Here is a 21,615-nt window from a genome sequence, read left to right on the forward strand (position 1 = left end):
AGTCCTGTGAGATCTCTGCAACATTCTACCACTGCTTCCTCCCTCCCCATTTATGCACTATTGTTGTCGTACCTTTTACAGTTCCATAAAATATAACCTCAACTATATATTTTGTTTTTGTTTTGCTTTTAAGAGTCACTTGCCTTTTGCTGAATTTTTTCAGTGATAAAAAGAATCTTTTCTGCGTACCCACCAACTTGCTGTTTTTGGTCTCGGCCCTTTACGGAGGTGCCAGTTGTCTCCGTGTTCACTTTCTGCACCCCTGACCCGTCTTCTGGGTCAGCCCTGAGGGGCCTTTATTCAACGTCTGGAGACCATATGTTTATAAAAGAAGTCTTAGCAAATTTAAAAATATTGAAAAAACACCAAATATCTTTTCTGGCCACAATAGTATGAAACTAAAGTCACTAACAAGAGAAAAACTGAGAAACTTACAAAAACATGAAAATGAAATAACACACTCCTGAACAATCAGGGGAATTTTTTGTTTAAATTGAAACAAAGGTGGTAACAACATACAACATGCAGCAGAAGCAATTCCAAGATGGAAGGTTATAACGATAAAGGTCCACACTAAGAAAGAAGAAATATTTCAAATAAACAACTTAACTTTACATCAAAGAACCAAGAAAAAAAACAAACTAAGCTCAAAATTAGCAGAGGAAGGAAATAGAGATCAGAAAGACAATAGAAAAGATGAACAAAACTAAGATCTCTTTGTTTGAAAAGATAAACAAATGTATGAAATTTTAGCTCAACCAGTTTTTTAAAAAAATAGAAAAGACTCAAATAAATAAAATCATAAATGAAAGAGGAGATGTTACAACTGAAGATATCACAAAAATACAGAGGATCACAGAGACTGCTATGAACAACCACGGGCCAACAAATGGAGAAACTAGAAGAAACGGATAAAATTCCTGGAAACATGCAACCTACCAAGACTGAATCATAAATAAACAAAAAATCTGAGCAGACCGATAATGAGGAAGGAGATTGAAGCAGGAATCGAAAATCTTCCAACAAAGCAAAACTCATACCACATGGTTCTACAAATGAATTCTACCAAACATTTGAAGAACAATTAAAACCTATCCTTCTCAAACTGGTCCAAACATTGAAGAGACACTTCCAAACTCATTTTGTGAGGCCAGACTAACCCTGATATCAAAACAAGACAAGGGCACTACACGAGGAGAAATCTACAGGCTAATCTCCCTGATGAATATCAATGCAAAATTACTGAACAATATACCAGCAAACTGAACTCTACAGCCATTTAAGGGAACATACACCACAGGCAAGTGGATATAAGTTAGTTGTGCCTCCTTTTATAGGTGTAAATGTGGACCTTCTTGTGGTGGATGTCCTTGCTAGACAGGACCAGGGTCTCAGGTCTGGGAGGCTGTTAATAAATATGGGGGGTGGCGGGGAGGGGTATTGATTTTTGAAGAAGAGTTGTTTCACTCATTGATGCATTCATTGATTGAACCTTGTATGTGCCCTTACCAGGGATCAAACCCACATCCTTGGCACAGCAGGAAGATGCTCTAACCAGCTGAGCTGCCTGGCCAGGGCAAAATACAATCTTGCTAAATGGTAAACTGTAACACAGTACTTTGCATGCACTGCTGTAAGCAGCATGGCCTTGACAGGAACCCAACCCAACCCAACCCAACCCAACGAGTGCAGCCAACTGCAAAGCAGAAACCAAATGTGTCACTGACCAAATAATGGGTATAAAATCGATGGCTTTAGCCTCCCTGTGGGGAGACAGAGTTTGGATGTGAATCCCCATCTCCTTTAGTTGCTGCAAGTAAATAAAATGGCCTTGTGACAACCAGGCCCGGTCCTCGAATAGAACACCCTAAGCGGCAAACCCCTTGAGCTCAGGAACATCATGAAATTTCAGCCACAAAAGTGTCAAGGCCAAGAGACACACAAAGATACGGGATGTGAGAGTTGTTACTGGTGAGCTCATAATAGGCTAAGACAGGGGTCACAAAGCCAGTTTCCTGGTGCAGACCGCAAGCATTCTAGTACTTGCAACAAATGAAGGAAACACTATAGTGCAATTACCCAAAATGGCCCTGTTTATGATGAGCCCGGCCTTGCAGCCAGACTCTTGTCAAGGCCACAGTTTGCTTGTTGCTCCTTGCTATGTGACCCTAAATTTGAGACAAAGGAGAGTGTGAAGTGTCAAAAACCACAAACTTATTTGCAAAACAGGGGCCTCTAACTTTACCTGCTGTGCTTGGTGCCCAGATGGGGCGGGGCTCAAGGTCACTGCTGCGCAAGCTGCCAGGCTACATGTCATCCCCGACACTGGGGTCTGCACTGGGCTCACTCTTTCCCACAGAAACTCTCAGACACAGTGTGTCCAGTGACCGTGGTCACTCACCAGGCAGTTGTACACGGAGGACCCAGGGAGGAGCCCCTACCTACCGGAGTGACCTCTGGGACTCCAGCTCCAAGCAACAAGTGAGTCACCCACCTCAAGTGCCAGGCGTAGCCGCCCAGAACGCAGGGCCACAGGGGCAAGGTCGTACGCCCATCTCAAACGACGTGGTTCCTGGAAAACGAGGGGAGAACAAGGCCAAAAGCTGCACAACAGGAAGCGCCCCACAAACACCTCTTCTCAGCCAACATCACAGACTGTGAGAGAGAAACAAATGAAGAGCCCATGAAAGAAACAAAAGCAGAGAAGCCACTGGAACAACGAGCCGCAGCCAGCGAGCAGCTGGAAAAGCCGGTGGGAGCAAATTCAAGAAGAGGCAGCTTTCTCCCTGCCGCTGGAAGATTTTGGATTGAGGCTTTTAAATAGTGACTGGAAACAAGCTGGACACTATAAATAAGCACAAATACATCTTCTCATTAAACCCGATGGAGCGCCCTGAATGTCCTTCTGTGCACACTTAATGTTCGTCTCTAATTTATCCAATGTTCTGAATATATGGGAAATGTTTAAAGTTTGTAAAATGGACTTTTCCTGCCTTTCAATATTACATGGGGAAGAGGGAGGTTAAGGTGTCTTTGTTTATTTAACCAAAGCTGGATGGTCTAAAAGAGAAATGTCGTTTTGATCCACTAAGGGACAGGATCTCATGTACACAAACAAAAGTGACTTAAAATTTAGAGAAACAAAAGGGAAGAGCTGAGAGAAGAGAGTGATGGAAAGGAGGGAGGACGTCTGTGCGCTGATTCTCATAATGTGCAGCATCTCCAGTGAGGTCTCTAAAACTAAAACACCGAATATGAATCATTGGGCATAAGTACCAGTTTGAAAACCCAGTAACAACGCTGCATGCTGGGCTGCAGAGCCCCAGGCTGAAGCAGAAACATGCCCAATTTCCCAGGAAGGAGGGGACGGGAAAGGCTGAGGCCAGAGGACAGGGAGCTCCTAGAAGCAGAGGGAGCGCTCTGACCTCTTCCGCCCTGTGCGACCTCGGTTTGGACCGAACGTCACCAGGTCGTCAGGGAGAAGGAGACACTCAGCTGACAGGTGACTGACGGATTTCAAATTGAGGGCCTGGGACACGTTGGATATTGGGCTATAATTTAATAAATGTTATATACAAATCCCAGATATCTGTACTTATATGTGGTACATCCATCTCACGATATGCACTTCTATTTATCAGGTGTCATGTCCAATTTGCTACTACTTTGTTGAGGATTTTCCCATCCACACTCATAAAGGATATCGGTCTGTAGTTTTCTTTTCCGTCACACCCTTGAATGATACCCACCTCATAGAATGAACTGTGAATTCCTCCTCTCCTATGTGAAGTATTGGTGTTAATTCTTCTTTAAATGTTCGGTAGAATTTTTTAAATTACTAATTTAACCTCTTTACATCTTACAGGGAATTTCAGCCTTTATTTCTGCATGAGTCACTTTCAGCCCTTTCTGTCTCAGTAGGAATCTAAAATACTGCACTGAAAAGCAAAAGGCGACAAGAAAGTGTGGCTTTCTGCGTGGTGAGCTGATGGCCTGCAGCTGTGACATTGTCACCACCCACCTTAGCTTTTGAGCAGAGCCAGGCCTTCCCTGGTGGAGCCCTGCAGAGCCCCTAGTGCAGGCCGGATGGCAATGGCTCCGCCTTTGCCCCACAATTCTCTGGGTCGTCACCAGCTTTGTCAGGCCTGAGCGACTCTTTGTCCAACACAACTGTCTCTTCTCTTTCCAAATGTCAGCTCCGCAGGATGGTCCGAGGCTCCCTCTGTCCCGCTCTGCTTCCGCTCCTGTCTGGAGCAGACACTACTCCACCCCCCACCCACCATAAACCTCTTGCATGCCTCAAGCTTTCTCAGCAAGTGCTTCTTGAAGGAACTAACACAACAGTATTGTCGTCCCCACCCCAAGACTAGTCCTAAAGGATGGTGGTGATTTGCTACCTGGGAGAAGATGCCCACATGTACCCAACCACACCAGCTCCCACGTCACCTGCTCAGCCATGGGTAGCACCCTGGGGGAGCTACCTGCCTTTAAACAGAAGGGAAGTTCTAGGAAAAGGCACAATCGCCTCGAGACCTTGCTCCTCCCGATGTTCCTGGTTCTAATTTAGGTTACACTTATTCACCCTCGCTACAGAGAAGTGCCCAGAGTGGGATTCCTGAGCTGCTGGATGCCTAGTAAAGTGGCTGTCACCTGTAATCCAACAGTCCCAGGCACCAAAGATGCAAAAATTTGCCAGAGTTGACGTATCTACTGGCTCTTCAAAGAGGCAAGCTCTTCCTCAAGACAGAAAACTAACTCAGGAGGACATGCATTCCTAATACAGCTCATCTTTATTATTTCACTCAACTGAGCATGCTGACTCGTACATTCTCCAGAATTTGCGATACGAAGGGTCACACAAGGTACAAAAGTTTTCATGGGCACAGCCAGTGCTCTTATAAAAGGCTCAATCTTGAAGGTAAGCTGATACTTTGAAAACCCAAACGTGACACAGATTCTGTCCCCAAAGCATCTATGAAGTGGTTAATATTGGAGCCGCCTGGCCCTTCAGCTGCTGGGAGAACATCCCATAGTTCTCATCTCACACAGCGCCCCCAGCAGGCAGCTCTCAGCTGTATCTGCTCACAGCTGAGTAGGACATCACCCACCACCTGGGACAGAGCGGCAGCCGGAAGTGCAGAGGCAACACAAGAAGGAGGCTGGACGGCTGGCACCACACCTGCCTCCCCCAGCCGGCCCCCGGACATGGGACACTGAAGCCCCTAGAGTGTCAGCCGTTACCACGTGAGCCCTCTGAGGTTTAACCTAATGCCGAGCCCTCTAAAGGAGAGAGGCTCAACAGTGAAAAGGAGTTTTCAATACCCTTTGCTAGAGGAAATCTAAAATTATACTTAGAATCTTAAAGCTTTGCCAGCTGGGCTAACCTTGGCACTTCTACTGAGCTTCTGAGTTTTGTTCTAGTCTGTTCACTCCATGTGATGACTTCACAGTACAGTGTGTTCAGACCTCACAGAGTCGTCTTCACATCCTCAGGGACAACAAAGAGGGGGTGACTGGGTCCCTGTGCACTCAGCATTGAAAAGGAGACAGCACAAGGGACAGCCACCTGGGGGGGAGGGGGGGAGGAAGGGCAGTTCAGGGGCAAGCAGACCCAGCACGCAGCCAGCCACCCAGGGAGCCCAGCTCCTCCTCCTGCCACGCCCAGGGCTTAGCTGGTCAATGCCTTGTGCTCCCGTATCTGGAAGCCCTGGTTCCTGTGTAGCCATGTGTGTTCTGGCCACAGGCTGGCCTTGGCTTTGGCCTTGGTCCTGGTGTCTGTCCTGACTCCAATCTACCTACACAAGGAAGAGGAGCCTGGTGACTTGATTCTGACTGAATACCAGCCTCACCTCTGAAGCCTTCCCCTTCCTTATTTCTCCTTGCTCCGTTATAATCCCTACTGCCTGCCCCAGCCTGACAGTGCATTTACCTACAGAGAGCTGACGCATCGCATGGTAAGAGGCACTGACCCTCAGCCCGCGGCATCAGGAACCTTCTTCCCACCCACCAGCCCTCCCCTACCCCACCCTCACCCCCCATCCTGAGCAGGCCACTAACTAGGAGACCAAAGGTATTTCACCCAGCTATGACCACCAGTCTTTTAAACTCCTTGCAGTCCGAATGGCAATTTGAGGGACCAGGCACCCTTGGAGTTTTTTCGCTGTTGTTCCCCACATAAAAGAAAATCCGAGCCCTCTTTATGGTTACCTATCAGCTCACTGGCCATTTTCAAAAGGACTGCCACTTGGTCTTCCCTGGCCTGGCCAGTTTCATTGTTGTTAAAAGCACAAACTCGCTCCACCCCACACTTTCTAATGATCCCCTTCACAGCTCTGTCATCTGTGTTGGCGCAGTAATAGGTAATGTCCTCAGCCCCCAGGTCTTCCTTCCGGGTGAAAAGCACAATCATGCGTTTCGTGACATCCTTTCCGAAGTGGGTCTCCAGCATCTTCACCGCCTCCTCGTCCTCGTGAATGACCCGTCCCAGCTGCAGCACCAGGACCAGAACCGTATTCCTTCCACTGGCGGGCACGTAGGGGCGGACCATCTCCAGCTGGGATGGATCACGGGACATCGGGCAGAGCCCGGGAGTGTCCACCACCACGATGTCCCACTCAGCCCCTTTCCTCTTGCCCTTCTGGCATGTCTTGGTGACCGGCTGGGCTTGGAGCCGAGAGAGGAAGACAGACCTCCCGAGGATGGTGTTCCCGGTGGCACTCTTCCCAGTCCCGCTCCGCCCCACCAGGACGATGGTCAGGACCTCTGTTGGAGGAAAGCAGGAGAGAGCCGTGACCCTGGGCAGATCCAGGTCCCCCCTTCAAAGCCCTGCCACACACTGCTGCCAAGGATGCTCCAGGGCATCAGGGCCACCTCCCACCTGGCAGGGCCAGCCCCAAGCACGGGGATGGCTTCTTCCAGACACACACAAACTACAAGCAGGACTCGGACCGCAGTCCCTGCCCAGTGCTCACCCACGGACATGCTACTGCTCCTCTCTCTCCATCTGCTCTGTTTTCTAGCACCTTCCTTGACTCCCTGGCATCCTGTGTGTGCTCTGTTAGTCTTCACCAACTCACCTGGGTCACGTGGGTCACTCACCTCATCTCTGTCTTCTGTTCCTGCTGTGACTGAGTGTCCCCGCTGCCCACTCATGCTAACTGTAGCACAGTCTCTGGGATGTAGTTGAGAAACTACTTCTCAGCATTACTTTTTGTGAAAAAGCGACCACTCGTACCATCTCCAGGTGGACGGTGATAAAAGTCACTTCTCACTACAACCACTTTCAACTTAATTGGCCTTTCACTGGCATCCAAAAGCACCTCGTGGTTCTAGTGACAGTGCTCGCTGGCACTGTCCTGTGTGCTGTGAAAAGGTGGACAGTAAGTTTCCCCACAGGTGGGGTCACAGGGGTGATACGATGTGTGTCCTGGTAGCGTCTCTCTGACTTTGCCTGGAAATCCCACATGCGCTTTTTGAAAGAGCATAGAAACTGCTTTCTGACTCGGCTTACCTTCCTTTCCAAAGCTGCAGGACTGGTCTCCATTCTGCTCTGCCATGTCCACAAGCCTCTGCAGCAGTTTGTCCACCTGGCTCTGCTCCTCCTCTCCTGTGGCCCTGTAGTTGAAGACGCTGGATCGGCCCCCACATTTCTGGATGAACTCACGGAGGTCTGCATTGCTCTTCAAAAACGTCTCTACTTCCTGACCCCCTAGATCTTCTTTCCTGGTGAGGAGAACGGCCATGTACTTAGTGACTTCGTCTGCAAAACTGCTTTGGACGGTGTCCAGCAGCTTCTTATCTCTCTCAGCAAAGGAGCCCAGGGGGGTCACCAGCAGGAAGGCGTGGGGGCCCTCTGGGGTTTGTTTCCGAAGATCTGATATCAGGTCCTCTGAAAATGACAAGTCTGGACCATCAATGATCATAATTTTCCTCTTTCTCCACATTCTGCTCTCAGACTCAAACTTCATGGTTACTGGGAGGTCACTGAACTTGGTCTTGAAGACGTGCCTCCCCACCAGGCTGTTTCCGGCTGTACTTTTCCCGGCACCACGCTTCCCAATGAGCAGGACCTTTAGTTCTGACGGCCTGGGGTTCATCTCAGACCCCGAGGCCAGCGGCAGCTGCTCCCCTGGGCCTGTGGGATGAAAGGACAGATTCTGAGTCTCCTGTTCCAGCTGGGCACAGGGATGGGGGCAGTGTGGTGGTTTCTCTTCCCTGTCAGTGTTTATACAGAATGGTGCAAGTGCTGGGACCCTTGCAACCCTTGTCCTGGTCAGAAGCTGCCTGCCCACATGAAAGCCACGGAAGGGGCTGGGAACAGGCTCACAGCTACGTCAAGGGCTTGAGATGGCCCAGGAAGATGAAAATGTGAACTTGGCCTTCACTGACCTTGGTCCTTACACTTCCTCTCATTTTGCAACCAAAGGTAAGTACTGGGCGTGCAGTCCCTGGGCTGAGGCAGGACCAGGGAGAATGTGTGTTTACAATGACCCTGAGTGATAGACTCAGTAAACAGAATACAACTCAGAACTCAAAGACAAATAGCGACCTACAAATACGTAACTCAGCTGGATCTCCAGAACATGCTAAGTAAAAGAAGCTGGATGCATAACTGCTTGCTGTATGAGCACACTATACGACGTTCAAGAACAGACCTGATTACCCGATGCTGGTAGGAGTCTGGAGAGCTGATGGAAATGTTCCACAACTCTACTAGGGGAGTCCAACCTGCAGCCCGCAGGCTGCATGGGGCCCAGGGTGGCTATGAATGTGGCCCATCACAACACCATAAATTTACTTAACACATTATGAGATGTTTCTGTGATTTTGTGTAGCAATGTATTTAATGTGTGGTGGCCCAAGACAACTCTTCTTCTTCCAGCGTGGCCCAGAGATGCTAAAAGGCTGGACACCTTCCAGATGGCTGTGCAGGTGTGTAGATGTGTACAAAGGCCCTGAGTATATACTTAAGATTTGTGCATTTTACTCTATGTAAATTCTACCTCAACAAGTTGCAGTAAAAACCTGTGCCCCAAAACTCTCTCTCCATACGTGCCCTGTTCGCACCACTTCTCCTGTGACCCAAGGTCAATGCCAAAACTACATACTGAGAAATGGCAGCATCAGCAACCCCAAGGATGGTCACTGGGTCTGCGTCACCCAGAGCACCATGTGGACTGGCCCTCCAGACCTTATCTGCACAGCAAGTCTGGGAGGGGGGTGAACATGGCATTTAAAGAAAGCAGCTGAACTCTGGCTGGTGTGGCTCAGTGAATTGAACACCAGTCTGTGAACCAAATGGTCGCCCAGTTGATTCCCAGTCAGGGCACATGCCTGGGTTGTGGGCTAGGTCCCCAGCAGGGGACACACCAGAGGCAACCTCGCACTGATGTTTCTCTCCCTTTCTTTCTCCCTCCCTTCCCTTCTCTCTAAAAATAAATGAAATCTTTAAAATAATACATATATGAGCTTAACATTTTTTAAAGATCATCTTACCATGTGGATCGTCCGCCTTCTGCAATGTGCCTTCTTTCACACAGCCCTAGAAAATGAGGAGGACAGATGATGAATGCAGATCTCAAATCTTCTCTTCGGTGCACATCACTCCAGTTGAAGTGTAAGCTCCCCAGAAACAAAAGCTTGCATTCCTTGGCTATGAATACATTTTTCATTCAAGTTTTTCAGTCACAGAAACCAGGGGTGTCCAACCTTTTCGTGTCCCTGGGCCACACTGAAGAAGAGTTGTCTTGGGTCACACATTAAATACACAAACACTGACTAACACTGATGAGCAAAAAAAAAGGTCTGTACATAATTTTTGTGAGCTCCGCCACCACAGATAAGCAAAAAAGTCCTCACATAATAATCCTGATTATGCAGCGGCCCTTTTGATAATCTTTTAAAATCACTGAGCAAGTCCCAAGTTTTTGATCACTAATATAGAAAATGTACATATCTAAGCAATAGAATGTCATTGTTTTTTAATATCTGTTTTTTAATATCTATTATTATTACAGTATAACAAAAGAGGACAACATAAAACCAGTGGGATGCTTGACACTGTATTTGAGAAACTAGAGCATCAGTATCTGGTTTGATAGAAGTGGTTGCAGTTCTCAGGAAGCTCTCAGGGTGCTCATCAGATATTTTGGTTCTAATTTTACAATTACTGTGTTTCATTCTTGAAAACAGTTGCTCGCAAACATACATGCTGCCAAATAGTAATGACGGGAATAAGGCATGATCGGCACACATGCGCTCAAATAGCATGAGCAAACATACATTTATTTTATGTGACATTTGTGACACATGATCACAAGAAAATCTCACAATGTTTTAAGTAAATGTGCAATGTTGTGTTGGGCTGCATTCACAGCCATCCTGGGCCACATGCAGCCCTTGGGCCACAGGTTGGACACCCTTGCCATGAACTGTCACTCCAGCTGTTGTGTGTGAAGTGGATAAGGGTGTAAGAATGAATGAGGGGAATGTCAGCAGACTATTTGTACACCAGTATAGGTGAGAGAAGAGGCTGGCTGGGACCAGGTGATGGCCCTGGGCATGGAGCCAAGCAGCTGGGTTCCAGGTGCATGATCACACAGACTTGAGGATGTCTCAGACAGCAGGTGCTGGCTTGAAGGATCACAGCCACCTCCCAGGTTTGGGTTGGAAGAGCATGGTGAGCAGCACAACCATTCACCGAGTTGAAAGGAAAACAGAAGTCTCACTGATTTAAGAAGGAAAACTAGCCCTGGCTAGTGTGGCTTAGTAGATTGAGCACTGGCCTGAGAACCAAAAGGATGCTGGTTTGATTCCTGGTCAGAGCACATGCCTGGGTTGTGGGCCAGGTCTCCAGCTGGACACATGCAAGAGGCAACCTGTCAATATTTCTCTCACGCATTGATGTTTCCCTCCTTCCCTTCCTGTCTCTCTAAAAATAAATAAGACTTAAAAAACCAAGAGGGGGAAACCAGAAGTTTAGACAGGTGAAGTCTGAGGTCTTATAAGAGAGTCCAGTGGAGATGTTAAGTAGCAATTGGATAAAGGACTCAGAACTCAGAGGAGAGACTGGACTAGAGTGACTAATTTGGAAACTGTTGGCAATAGATGGAGCTCAAAGCTGCACAATGTAGCATCACCAGAAGACAGACTAGAACCAAGCCGGGTGGATGCCAACTTTTAGAGCTCATTATAGGAGGACTCGGCTACTTCCAGAGTGGCCAGAAGGGGACGATGGGGTGCAGGGAGGCTGAGGGGACAAGAAGCAGACAGTCCTACTGAAGCCAGGGGTGTCTAATGAGTCATTTGTATCCAGAAATATGAGGGGTAAAGTCCGACAAGGACACTGATGTATCCATTAATTTACCAATAAATGATTTGTCCAAAGGCTAATATTCCAAGTGACCTCCCATCTGGCGCCTCATCGTATCAGATTACAGATAAATAGCCCCTTAAATAAAACCTGTGAAACTGTTTCTTTGTCTCGGCCCAGCTTCTTCCCACCAGCTCTAACCACAGGGAGACCCTGGGAGACCTTAACCAGAATTCTCACCTGGAATCCACCGCCTTCGTTTCTGCAGTTCACATGATAGGGTCCTCCATTTGCCTCCACCAAACGCTTGACCAGGTCGAGGAGCTCCATCACCTGGATGGCCCGCTTGGCCTCCCCCAGCTCCTCCCCCACCTTGTTGTTGAAAGCCCAGTATCGGCTCCCATGGGCTTCAACCAACTCTCGGACTGAGCTATTTTGGTCAAGGTAATCCTGCATGGAGACATTCCCCAGATCGTCCTTCCTAGTGAAGATGATAATGATGTGCCTCCTGGCTCCCTCTCCAAACACCTTCCTAATGCCCTCAATGGCCTGTCTGTCCTCCTCCGAGCAGTGGCCGATGGGGATCACCAGAAGCAGGGCGTGGAGGCTGGGGGCCGAGAGCTCCAGGCAGCATTTCACGTTGCGTCGCTTGTCTTCGGCACAAGCTGCGGAGGAGAAGAGGTCGGGGGTGTCAATGACCACCACCTTCTTGCCCATCACGTCCCCACTCTCTCTCTGGCACTTTTCCGTCACCATCCGTGCACTGAATTTGGACACAAACACATCTCTGCCCAGAATGATGTTTCCTGTGGCGCTTTTCCCTGCGCCCTTCTTCCCTAGGAGGAGAAGCCTCAGTTCCCCCGGGGAGCAGCCCTGCTCCTGCTCAGAAGCTTCCTCTGGACACAGACTCCTGCTGCACCTGTGGGGACAAAAGACAGCACGTCAGGGTCCCACTGACAAGACTGGGTGAACAGAGGAACTGTAAGAAAGAGTGTGTGCTCTCTCTCGCGCTCTCTTTTTTTTTAACCCTCACACAAGGACATTTTTTTCATTGCTTTTTTTATTAGAGAGAGAGAGAAGGGAGAGAGAAAAACATCGATGTGAGAGAGAAACATCAACTAGTTGCCTCCCATAGGCGCCCTGACCAAGGGTTGAACCCACAACCTAGGCATGTGCCTTGACCTAGAATCAAACCCACAGCCTTTCAGTTTATAGGACGATGCTCCAACCAACCGAGTCACGCTGGCCAGGGCAAAGTGCATTCTCTTTTTGACTCAAGTTTTTCCCCCAAGGGTTTAGGCTACTGAAGTCCTAGACTCAGACTCAACCGGAACAAGAAACGCTGTTTGCCAGGATTGTGCTCATTTGTGAAATAAGCCCATACTGGTAGAATGGACTGTGGACTCACTAAACCAACAGCCCCCTTCTCTACTCACCTTACCCCCACTTCCATGCTGGGAGAAATCTAGACACTCTACGTGACAGAATAATACCCCTGCACCCAAACACTGGGTGTCCATGTGCAAATCCTGGAATCTGTGACTTCATCACCTTTAGTAGTAAAAGGGACTTTGCCAATGTGATTGGGCTCCTCTGATGGACAGAGAATCTCAGATCAGCTGGCTGGGCTCCACATAAGTATATCATGAGAGGCCTTAAAAAGGGAGGCAGGGAAGTTGGAGTGAGAGAAAGGAGTGTAAGAGCAGAGCTCTGGGGGGTCGGAGAGGGAGAGATTTGAAAAGGCCACTCTGCTGGCTTTGGTGATGGAGGTCAACTCTACAAGCTGGAAAAGCCAAGGACACAGGTTCCCCCATGGAGCCCCCAGGAGGATCACGGTCCTGTTCCACAACCCGGTGTTAGGAATTCTGACCCCCAGAACTGTAAAATAATAAATTCGGGGAGGGTTTTCATGGCTGCGTTGTAGCCATGCATTACAGCAGCACCAGGAAATGCATATGCTCTATCTCCCAGGCAACTTTCCAAACAGGAGTGTCCATGTGACCCACATCTAGTTGGTGACAGTTGAGGGGACATTTCCTTGGGCCTTCTATAAATACTGTTGTGCTCTTGATGCCAGGGACAGACTTCAGCGAGAGCTCCAGTTGTCATGCCTCCTCCCTTTCTTTTTGCATGGAATTTAAATGTGATGTCTGGAATTGCAGAGGCCATCATGGGGCAATGAGGTAACAAATAAGATAACAAAAAGTCAGGTGTGAGCCATTCAAGCCAAAGGAGGGCAGAGCAAAAGATAACAGGATCTCTAATGACATCACTGAGCTACCCTGGAGCCACCTATCTATCAAAGAAACACCTACTATTCTTACAATTTAAGCTGTTGCTACTCCAAATGCGAGTCACCAATTAGCAATACTGCCAGCAGCTGGGCTCCTGTAAGAACTGCAGAATCACAGACCTCTCCCAGACCTGCTGAATCAGCATCAGTAACTCAACAACTTCCAGGTGGTTCCCATGAACAGCAAGTTTGAGAGTCATTTTCCTGTGGTTAAAAATCAGCATTCTTAACTAAGTCAGAACCTCCGAAGAGTCCAGTGTCCTAGCACCGTCCCACTGAACAGTCCCTCCGTCAGATGCCAAGCACCCACATATCCCTGAGTCTATCCCCAGCTTCTCTGTTGTGCCCGTCGGACTCTTGGTCTCTTCCTGAGCCAGTGTTTCCATCACTGAAACCAATGTGACTTCATCAGAATGACCTTAAAGTCGGTCTCATTTATCCAATCGAGTGGGTGCCAACCCCTTGCTGTTGTTCAAAAATGTCTCACTAGTCTTCCCTTGCTGTTGTTCAAAATTCTCTCGCTTGTCTTGGCTTTCTAATCTCCTAGAGGGTTTTTAAAATCAGTTGCCACTTCCTTGAGGAAATCCTGATGAAATTTTGAGTGCCATTAATTGAATTTGTGCGTAGTTTGAGAAGAACTGGCATCTTCCCACTGTTGCTATTTCCTGCACTCTCCTTGTTGATCAGTTTTCAATATGTTCTAATCCCAGCTCTCACTTCTGCTGGACCATAAAGTAAGAGAAGTGATTATCAAATTTAAAAATGTATCAGGAGACTGGCTACCTTGTTATCGATTTCCAGTGTTACTGCACTGTGGGCAGAGAACATTTGTGTAAAATCTGTATTTGTCATTGGCTGAGATTTACTTCTTGGCCCAATAAAGTTTTTGTAAATGTTTCATGTGGGCTTGAGGAGAATGTGTAGCCTGTAATTGTGGGTGCTTTTCCCAGTCGGGGACCCCACCTTGTGCCTGCCACCTTAGCTCCAGATCCCCAGAATGTCAGCCTGCCCTTCCCTGAACCCCTCTCTCCCTGCCCACCTGGAACATTCCTTCCCACTCTTTACCACACCACTTAAACATCGCCTCCACACCAAGCCTTTCCTGATTTTTCCAGATTGAACTGATCATCAGCTCTTTTCTGGACTTTGGTCTCCCTGCTTCCAACCTTCTCCCAGAGTCTCAGACAAAGGACAGATGATACCACTCATCAGTCCAAAGTCCCTAAGGGCTTCCCAGGCTTTGTAGTGGTCCGAGACCCCACCCAGTCCGGGCCCTGGATGCCTCCCTGGCCTCCTCCTCTGCCCCTTCTCCACCTTGCTTCATCATATCAGCCTCCCTGCTGTTCCCCAAACATGCGACCTTGGGGCTTTGTGCTGGTTGTTCATCTGACCTCGAACATTCTCCCTGCCAGACTTGTGTGAGGCAGGTTCACTTGCAATAGGTCCCTGCCGCATCACCCCGGTGGCACAAGAGGCCTTCAGTCACACTCTATTTACGAGCACCCTGAACCCCCACACCCACCGGCATGCCCCACCCCCGGCACCCACTGCTGCCATCTTTCCCATTGTGTGCTACCTTGCCTCTCATTTCTGTGCCACCCTGCCGATACAGGGTAAGTTCCATGAAAATGGAGACTCGCCTGTTTTGTTCAGCCCCGTACCTACCACATAAAGAAGGTGCCTGACCAGCACTTGCTCGGGACTGAGCACGTGGTGTCTGACTTGAAGGACAAAGAAATGCAGCTGAAGAAAGTGGGGAATGAGAAAGGCCCTTTTCTGTGTTGTCAGTTGATAGCTCATACCTTTTAGAGAGCAGTGTCTTATAAAGTATGTGATTGTCTAACCACTATGCCATCCATCTGAAACTAATAGAAAAATAAGACTGCACAAAAACTGTAATGGAAATAAAAAGAATAATATATTAAGAAGGACTAAAAAAACAGGCACATGGACCAATGGAACAGAACAAAGAGCCCAGAAATAAACCCAAGTCTCTACAGTCAATTAATATTTGACAAAGGAGGCAGCAACTTAAAATGGAGTAAAAATAGCTTCTTCAACAAATGGTGTTGGGAGAACTGGACAGCCACGTGCAAAAAAATGACACTCGAGCACCAATTTACACCTTATACAAAAATAAATTCAAGGTGGATAAAAGACTTAAATATAAAACGTGACACCATTAAAGTCCCAGAGGAGAACATAGGTAGGAAAATCTCAGATATTTCACGCAGAAACTTTTTTACTGACATGTTCCCTAGAGCAAGGGACATAAAGGAAAGAATAAACAAATGGGACTTCATCAAAATAAAAAGCTTCTGCACAGCTAAAGAAAACAGTATCAAAATAAAAAGAGAACCAACTGTATGGGAAAACATATTTGCCAATGATACCTCAGACAAGGGTTTAATCTCCAAAATATATAAAGAACTTACACTCTAAGAATACAAGGAACCCAATTAAAAAATGGGCAAAGGACTTTAACAGACACTTCTCCAAGGAGGACATACAGAAAATCCAAAGACACATGAAACAATGTTCAATATCACTAGCTATCAGAGAGATGCAAATTAAAACCACAATGAGATACCACTTCACACCAGTCAGAATGGCCATCATAAACAAAGCAACAAACAACAAGTGTTGGAGAGGTTGTGGAGAAAAGAGGTCCCTAGTGCACTGCTGGTGGGACTGCAGACCGGTACAACCACTATGGAAAGCAGTATGGAACTTCCTCAGAAAACTAAAAATGGATCTGCCTTTTGACCCAGCAATTCCACTGCTGGGACTATATCCTAAAAATACTAAAACACCAATCCAAAAGAACCTATGCACCCCAATGTTCATAGCAGCACAATTTACAAGAGCTGGGTGCTGGAAGCAACCTAAATGCCCACCAGTAAATGACTGGATCAAAAAAACTATGGTACATTTACACAATGGAATTCTATGCAGCAGAAAGAAAGGAGCTCCTACCCTTTGCAACAGCTTGGATGGAACTGGAAAGCATTATGCTAAGCGAAACAAGCCAGGCAGTGAAAGACGAATACCATAGGATCTCACCTTTAACAGGAACCTAAACAACAAAACAAAAAAACAAGCAAAATATGACCAAAGACACTGAAAGAGAGGACAGGCTGACAGTGACCACAGGGGAGAGAAGAGGGAATTTCAGGGGAGAATGGGAAGGGTTTACAGGAACAAATTTAAAAGACACATGGACAAAAACTAGGGGAAGGGTTGTAATGGGAGAGGAGGGGGGAGGGTTGGGTGGGTGGGCTGGATTGGGAGTAAAAGGGAGAAAACTGTACTTGAACAATGATTAAAATAAAAAAGGGAAAAAAGAAAAAAAAGAAAGACTAAAAAGATATTCTAAGGAGTCCAAAGGAGGGCACTTGACCAGTTGGACTATTTTTGTTTAGTAAAGGCAAGCATAAAACGCAACCATTTCATTTCATTATTCTTGCTGAGAACACTTCCGTGCGGCAGAGGAAGGATGTGTGAGAAAGGAACCCGTGCCACTGTCAAACACCTTGAGTGTGCCTCAGCCTGCCCTCTCAGGCTTTAAGATACAGTGATTTGAGTATAAAAGCTTCATGGCCCCAAAGAACAAGACACCAAACTACAGGCAACGGCCTGCCACAGGGAGAAACCTCCCTGGAAGGACAGAGACGGAAGAGGCTGGAAGGGCAGCGTGCTGACCCTCCTTCAAGAAGCCCCACTGGGAAGGGCCCGCACCAGGCACAAGTGAGGACACATTCACCAGGGCCAGAGACACTTCTGTAATTTTCTTTTTAAAAAATTTAATCCTCACCTGAGGATATGTGTTATTATTATTACTACTATTATTGATTTTGCAGAGGGGAAAGAAGAAACACTGATGTGATTGAGAAACATTGATCAGTCGCCCTCCGCACGTGCCACGACCAGCATCAAACCCACAACCTAGGTATGTGACCTGACTGGGGACTGAACCTGCAACCTTTTGGTGCAAGGGACGATGCTCCAGCCAAGCCAGCCATCCCACCTGGGCTCTTCCCTGGTACCTTCTGGACATCTCTTACATGACTCAGGACGCATAGCCCACCTCAGCCTAAAACTCACACCTCAGAACTGTGACTCCAGGAGGAAGACACTTCTTCGTAGCCTAAGTCCAGTCACTGTTGGGAGTCTTCTAAGAGCATCCTCTTGCCCTGACACTGCCATAGAAAGACACCCTTACCTGAACTCCTTCCTGTCCTTCATCTCCACCATAACGCTGTTTCTATTGGATATCCTTTCCTGTCTGCTTTCTAATTTTCTCTCAACTGCCCTTAGTATAAAACTCCATAAGAGTGAGACCTTGCTTGTCTTGCTCTGTGTCCCTAGGCCCTGATACGGTATGTGGCCCTAGTACAGGGTGGGGCAAAAGTTGGTTTACACTTGTGCAAGTGGAAAATAATATAATAGTTAATAATGACATAAGAATAAACTCTGGATAACAAGCAGACTTCCAGCCAAGACAGAGGCATAGGTAGACATACTATGCCTCCTCACACAACCAAAAGGACAACAACAAATTTAAAAACAAAGAATAACTTCCAGAACTTCCAGAAAACTGAACTGTATGGAATTCCAACAACCAAGGGGTTGAAGAAGAAACATTCATCCAGACCAGTAGGAGGTGCGCAGATGGGCAGCCGGGTGGAGAGGACTCGAGGTGAGGCGGCAGCTGGCAGACCAGACTTCCTACATTTGCTTGCAGATAAACTGGGAGGAACGACTGGGGAGTAAGACAGACCACGCAACCCAGGCTTTGAGCATGGGGAAATAAAGCCTCAAAGCCTCTGACTGAAAAAAACTGTGGGGGTTGCAGCAGCAGGAGAAACTCCCAGCCTCACAGGAGAGGTCCTTGGAGAGACGCACAGAGTTCTAGAACGTACACAAACCCACCCACCTGGAAATCAGCATCAGAAGGGCCCAATTTGCTTGTGGGTAGTGGGGCAAGTGACTGAAAACTGGCAGAGAGCCCAGCAAGTGGCATTGTTCCCTCTTGAACCCCTCCCCCACATACAGCACCACAGTGCAGCAACCAGGCTTGCCCCGCCATGGGGAACACCTAAGGCTCCGCCCCTTACTACCTAACAGGTGTGTGGAGGGGAAAAATATGGTCCAAATGAAAAAACAGATCAAAGCTCTAGGAAAAATACAATTAAGTGATGAAGAGATAGCCAACCTATCAGATGTACAGTTCAAAACATTGGTAATCAGCATGCTCACCGAAATGGTAGTATAATCGCAAAATAGAGGAAAGAGTAAAGGCTATGAAAAGTGAAATAAAGGAAAATGCACAGGGAACCAACAGTGAAGGGAAGGAAACCAGGACTCAAATCAACAGTTTGGACCAAAGGAAGAAATAAATATTCAACCAGAACAGAATGAAGAAACAATTCAAAAAAATGAGGAGTGGCTTAGGAATATCCGGGACAACTTTAAACGTTCCAACATCCAAAGCATAGGGGTGCCAGAAGGAGAAGAGGAAGAGCAAGAAATTGAAAACTTATTTGAACAAATAATGAAGGAGAACTTCCCCAATCTGACTAAGGAAATAGACTTCCAGGAAGTCCAGGAAGCTCAGAGAGTCCCAAAGAAGTTGGACCCAAGGAAACACACACCAAAGCACATCATAATTACATTACCCAAGATGAAAGATAAGGAGAGAATCTTAAAAGCAAGACAAAAGGAGACAGTTACTTACAAAGGAGTTCCCATAAGACTATCAGCTGATTTCTTAAAAGAGAACTTGCAGGCAAGAGGAGGCTGGAAAGAAGTATTTCAAGTCACCAAAGGCAAGGACCTACATCCAAGATTACTCTATCCAGCAAAGCTATCATTTAGAATGGAAGGGCAGATAAAGTGCTCCCCAGATAAGGTCAAGGTAAAGGAGTTCATCATCACCAAGCCCTTATAATATGAAATGTTTAAGGGACTCATCTAAGAAAAAGAAGAAGATCAAAACTATGAACAGTAAAAAGACAGCAAAGTCACAGTTATTAACAACCGAACCTAAAAAAAAAAAAAAATGAACTAAGCAAACAACTAGAACAGGAACAGAATCACAGAAATAGGGAAATCACATCGAGGGTTATCAGCAGGGAGGGTCGGGGGGAGATTGGGGGAAAAGGCAGAGGCAATAAGAAGCATCATTGCTAGGTACAAAATAGGAGGAGTTAAAAATAATATGGGAAATGGAGAAGCCAAAGAACTTATTTGTGTGACCCATGGACAAGAATTACAGTAGGGGAATGCTGGTGGGAGAAGGTTGCAGGGCATAGGGAAATAAAGGAGAGAAAAAAATGGGACAACTGTAATTGCATAATCAATAAAATATATTTTTAAAAAAGAATCGACTCTGTTTCGCATAGGCACAAGTGTTAACTTACTTTTGCCGCATCCACTCCATGAACGTGGTGGGGTGAGGGACCCTGAGGGGGGTGTGAGGAAGGCAAGAGAAAGAGTTTGTGCAAGTGCAGAGGGAGACTGACGTCACTTTGAACGATAAAAGAGGAGTGACTTCATGCTGTATTCCGAACCAGAGAAGTAGTATTATTTCTGTACATTAACAAAAAAAAAATTAAAAACACTAGTGGGCAAATAAACAGAGACTTCCTGTGGGTGTGGAGAAGAAAGGACTTTCTTTCCCAAGTAAGCACCATTGTTTGCATGGTCCCCATTAGAATGCGACTAAATGACATCTGTCCCACTCGTTCCAGCTGAAGATGCTGTGTGGAATCAAGATTGTGTGTGTGTGTGTGTGTGTCTCTCTCTCTCTCTCCCCAATTCCTCTCCCCCCCCGCCCTCCCCGTCTCCTTTACCAGCCCAATTCCCTGGGGTCACTCCAGGCCACTCTGGAGACTCCAGCAGAGCCCCGGAGAGAAAAAGAAAGCAAGCTCCCTCTTCAACTCTAGTCGCGACTCGCGACCGCCTCCACCTTCTTCCCAGCGGGCAGCCCATGCAAAGCTGGAGGCTGGGGGCTGGGGGCGGGGGCGCCAGGATTCCTCCCACCTCCGCCAGTTCACAGCCGCGGAAAAAGGTGGTCAGGGAAGCTTCCAGAGCTCGGCCTGGGGAGGACTGGGTCAGGCTTCGGGAAGAAGCGAAAGTGCTTGTGGGCGAGAGCCCAGGCGGCTTAAAGGTAGGTAGGATCAGAAATATTATTTCTAGCAAACCTCGACCATTTTCAGGGTTCAGGTATGGGAATCTGAGTGAGCAGAGGTTCAAGAATAATCAAAAACTGAATGTGGGAAATCAGGGTCCCAGCTGCCACCTTCATGGGCAGGGGAGAAGGCACGCACCGGGCAGGGCGCGGCGGGGCGTGGGTGGCTGCTGGTGGCGCAGTCCCAACGTCAGGGGGTCCCTGAGCAGTGGACCCCGTTCACTGCCCCTCTCCTGCCCCGCCCACCAGGCCTTCATCCCAGTCTTGCGGGGAGCAACCCTTCCCAGAATCTCCCCCCCCGCCCCCCAAGACAGGTGGGAGCCTCTGTTCCCTCCCCTGTGGGGCTGGGGAGACCAGAGCTGGAGAAGGAGGAACCGTTTCCGAGGTCCTGAAATCGCGCCCTCCGGGCGGCTCCTGCCCCCTCTCCGGGTCGGGGACCCCGCGGGTGTCGGCACACCTCTGCCCACACATACCTTGCTCCTGTCGCCTGCCCTGCCACAGTCTCAGAACGTGCTCCTGTCACCTGGCCAGCCACAGTCTCAGAACGTGCTCCTGTCGCCTGCCCTGCCACAGTCTCAGCCCTTGCTCCTGTCGCCTGCCCTGCCACAGTCTCAGCCCTTGCTCCTGTCGCCTGCCCTGCCACAGTCTCAGAACGTGCTCCTGTCGCCTGCCCTGCCACAGTCTCAGCACTTGCTCCTGTCGCCTGCCCTGCCACAGTCTCAGCACTTGCTCCTGTCCCCTGCCCTGCCACAGTCTCAGAACCTCCACGCTGGGCTGGCTCCATTCTCGCTGGTTGAAGCAGCTGCCGGGTCCGCTCGC

At 48.0% G+C, this 21,615-nt stretch overlaps 1 protein-coding gene across 9 annotated transcripts; it reads right to left on the minus strand.

Annotated features, from left to right (window-relative positions):
- Positions 1-4,771: 4,771 nt before the first annotated feature.
- Positions 4,772-21,615, minus strand: GIMAP8 (GTPase, IMAP family member 8). 9 transcript variants are annotated; one of them, XM_045833732.1, is made up of 7 exons: positions 21,270-21,615; positions 20,027-20,068; positions 13,725-13,808; positions 11,552-12,230; positions 9,496-9,541; positions 7,511-8,134; positions 4,772-6,762 (listed from the first exon to the last, which is right to left on the minus strand). In XM_045833732.1, exons 1-7 carry the CDS (start codon positions 21,578-21,580, stop codon positions 6,101-6,103), a joined length of 2,448 nt encoding a protein of 815 aa, XP_045689688.1. In that variant the 5' UTR covers positions 21,581-21,615; the 3' UTR covers positions 4,772-6,100. The 9 variants fall into 9 exon arrangements, with proteins under 9 accessions (XP_045689688.1, XP_045689698.1, XP_045689689.1 ...); XM_045833742.1 differs by lacking the exon at positions 20,027-20,068 and having other exon boundaries at positions 21,378-21,615; XM_045833733.1 differs by lacking the exon at positions 20,027-20,068.

Source organism: Phyllostomus hastatus, unplaced genomic scaffold (genome assembly GCF_019186645.2).
Source record: "Phyllostomus hastatus isolate PE091 unplaced genomic scaffold, TTU_PhHast_1.1 phas_contig_1021, whole genome shotgun sequence".
Lineage (NCBI taxonomy): Eukaryota > Metazoa > Chordata > Mammalia > Chiroptera > Phyllostomidae > Phyllostomus > Phyllostomus hastatus.

Coding starts and splice junctions, on each gene's coding strand:
- GIMAP8 (XM_045833732.1), bottom strand. CDS start 21,580: ATGGAGCCAGCCCAGCGTGGAGGTTCTGAGACTGTGGCAGGGCAGGGG. Junction 9,542..11,551: donor ACGAAGGCGGTGGATTCCAG/GTGAGAATTCTG, acceptor CTCATTTTCTAG/GGCTGTGTGAAAGAAGGCAC. Junction 6,763..7,510: donor CTGCAGCTTTGGAAAGGAAG/GTAAGCCGAGTC, acceptor TTCCTCCAACAG/AGGTCCTGACCATCGTCCTG.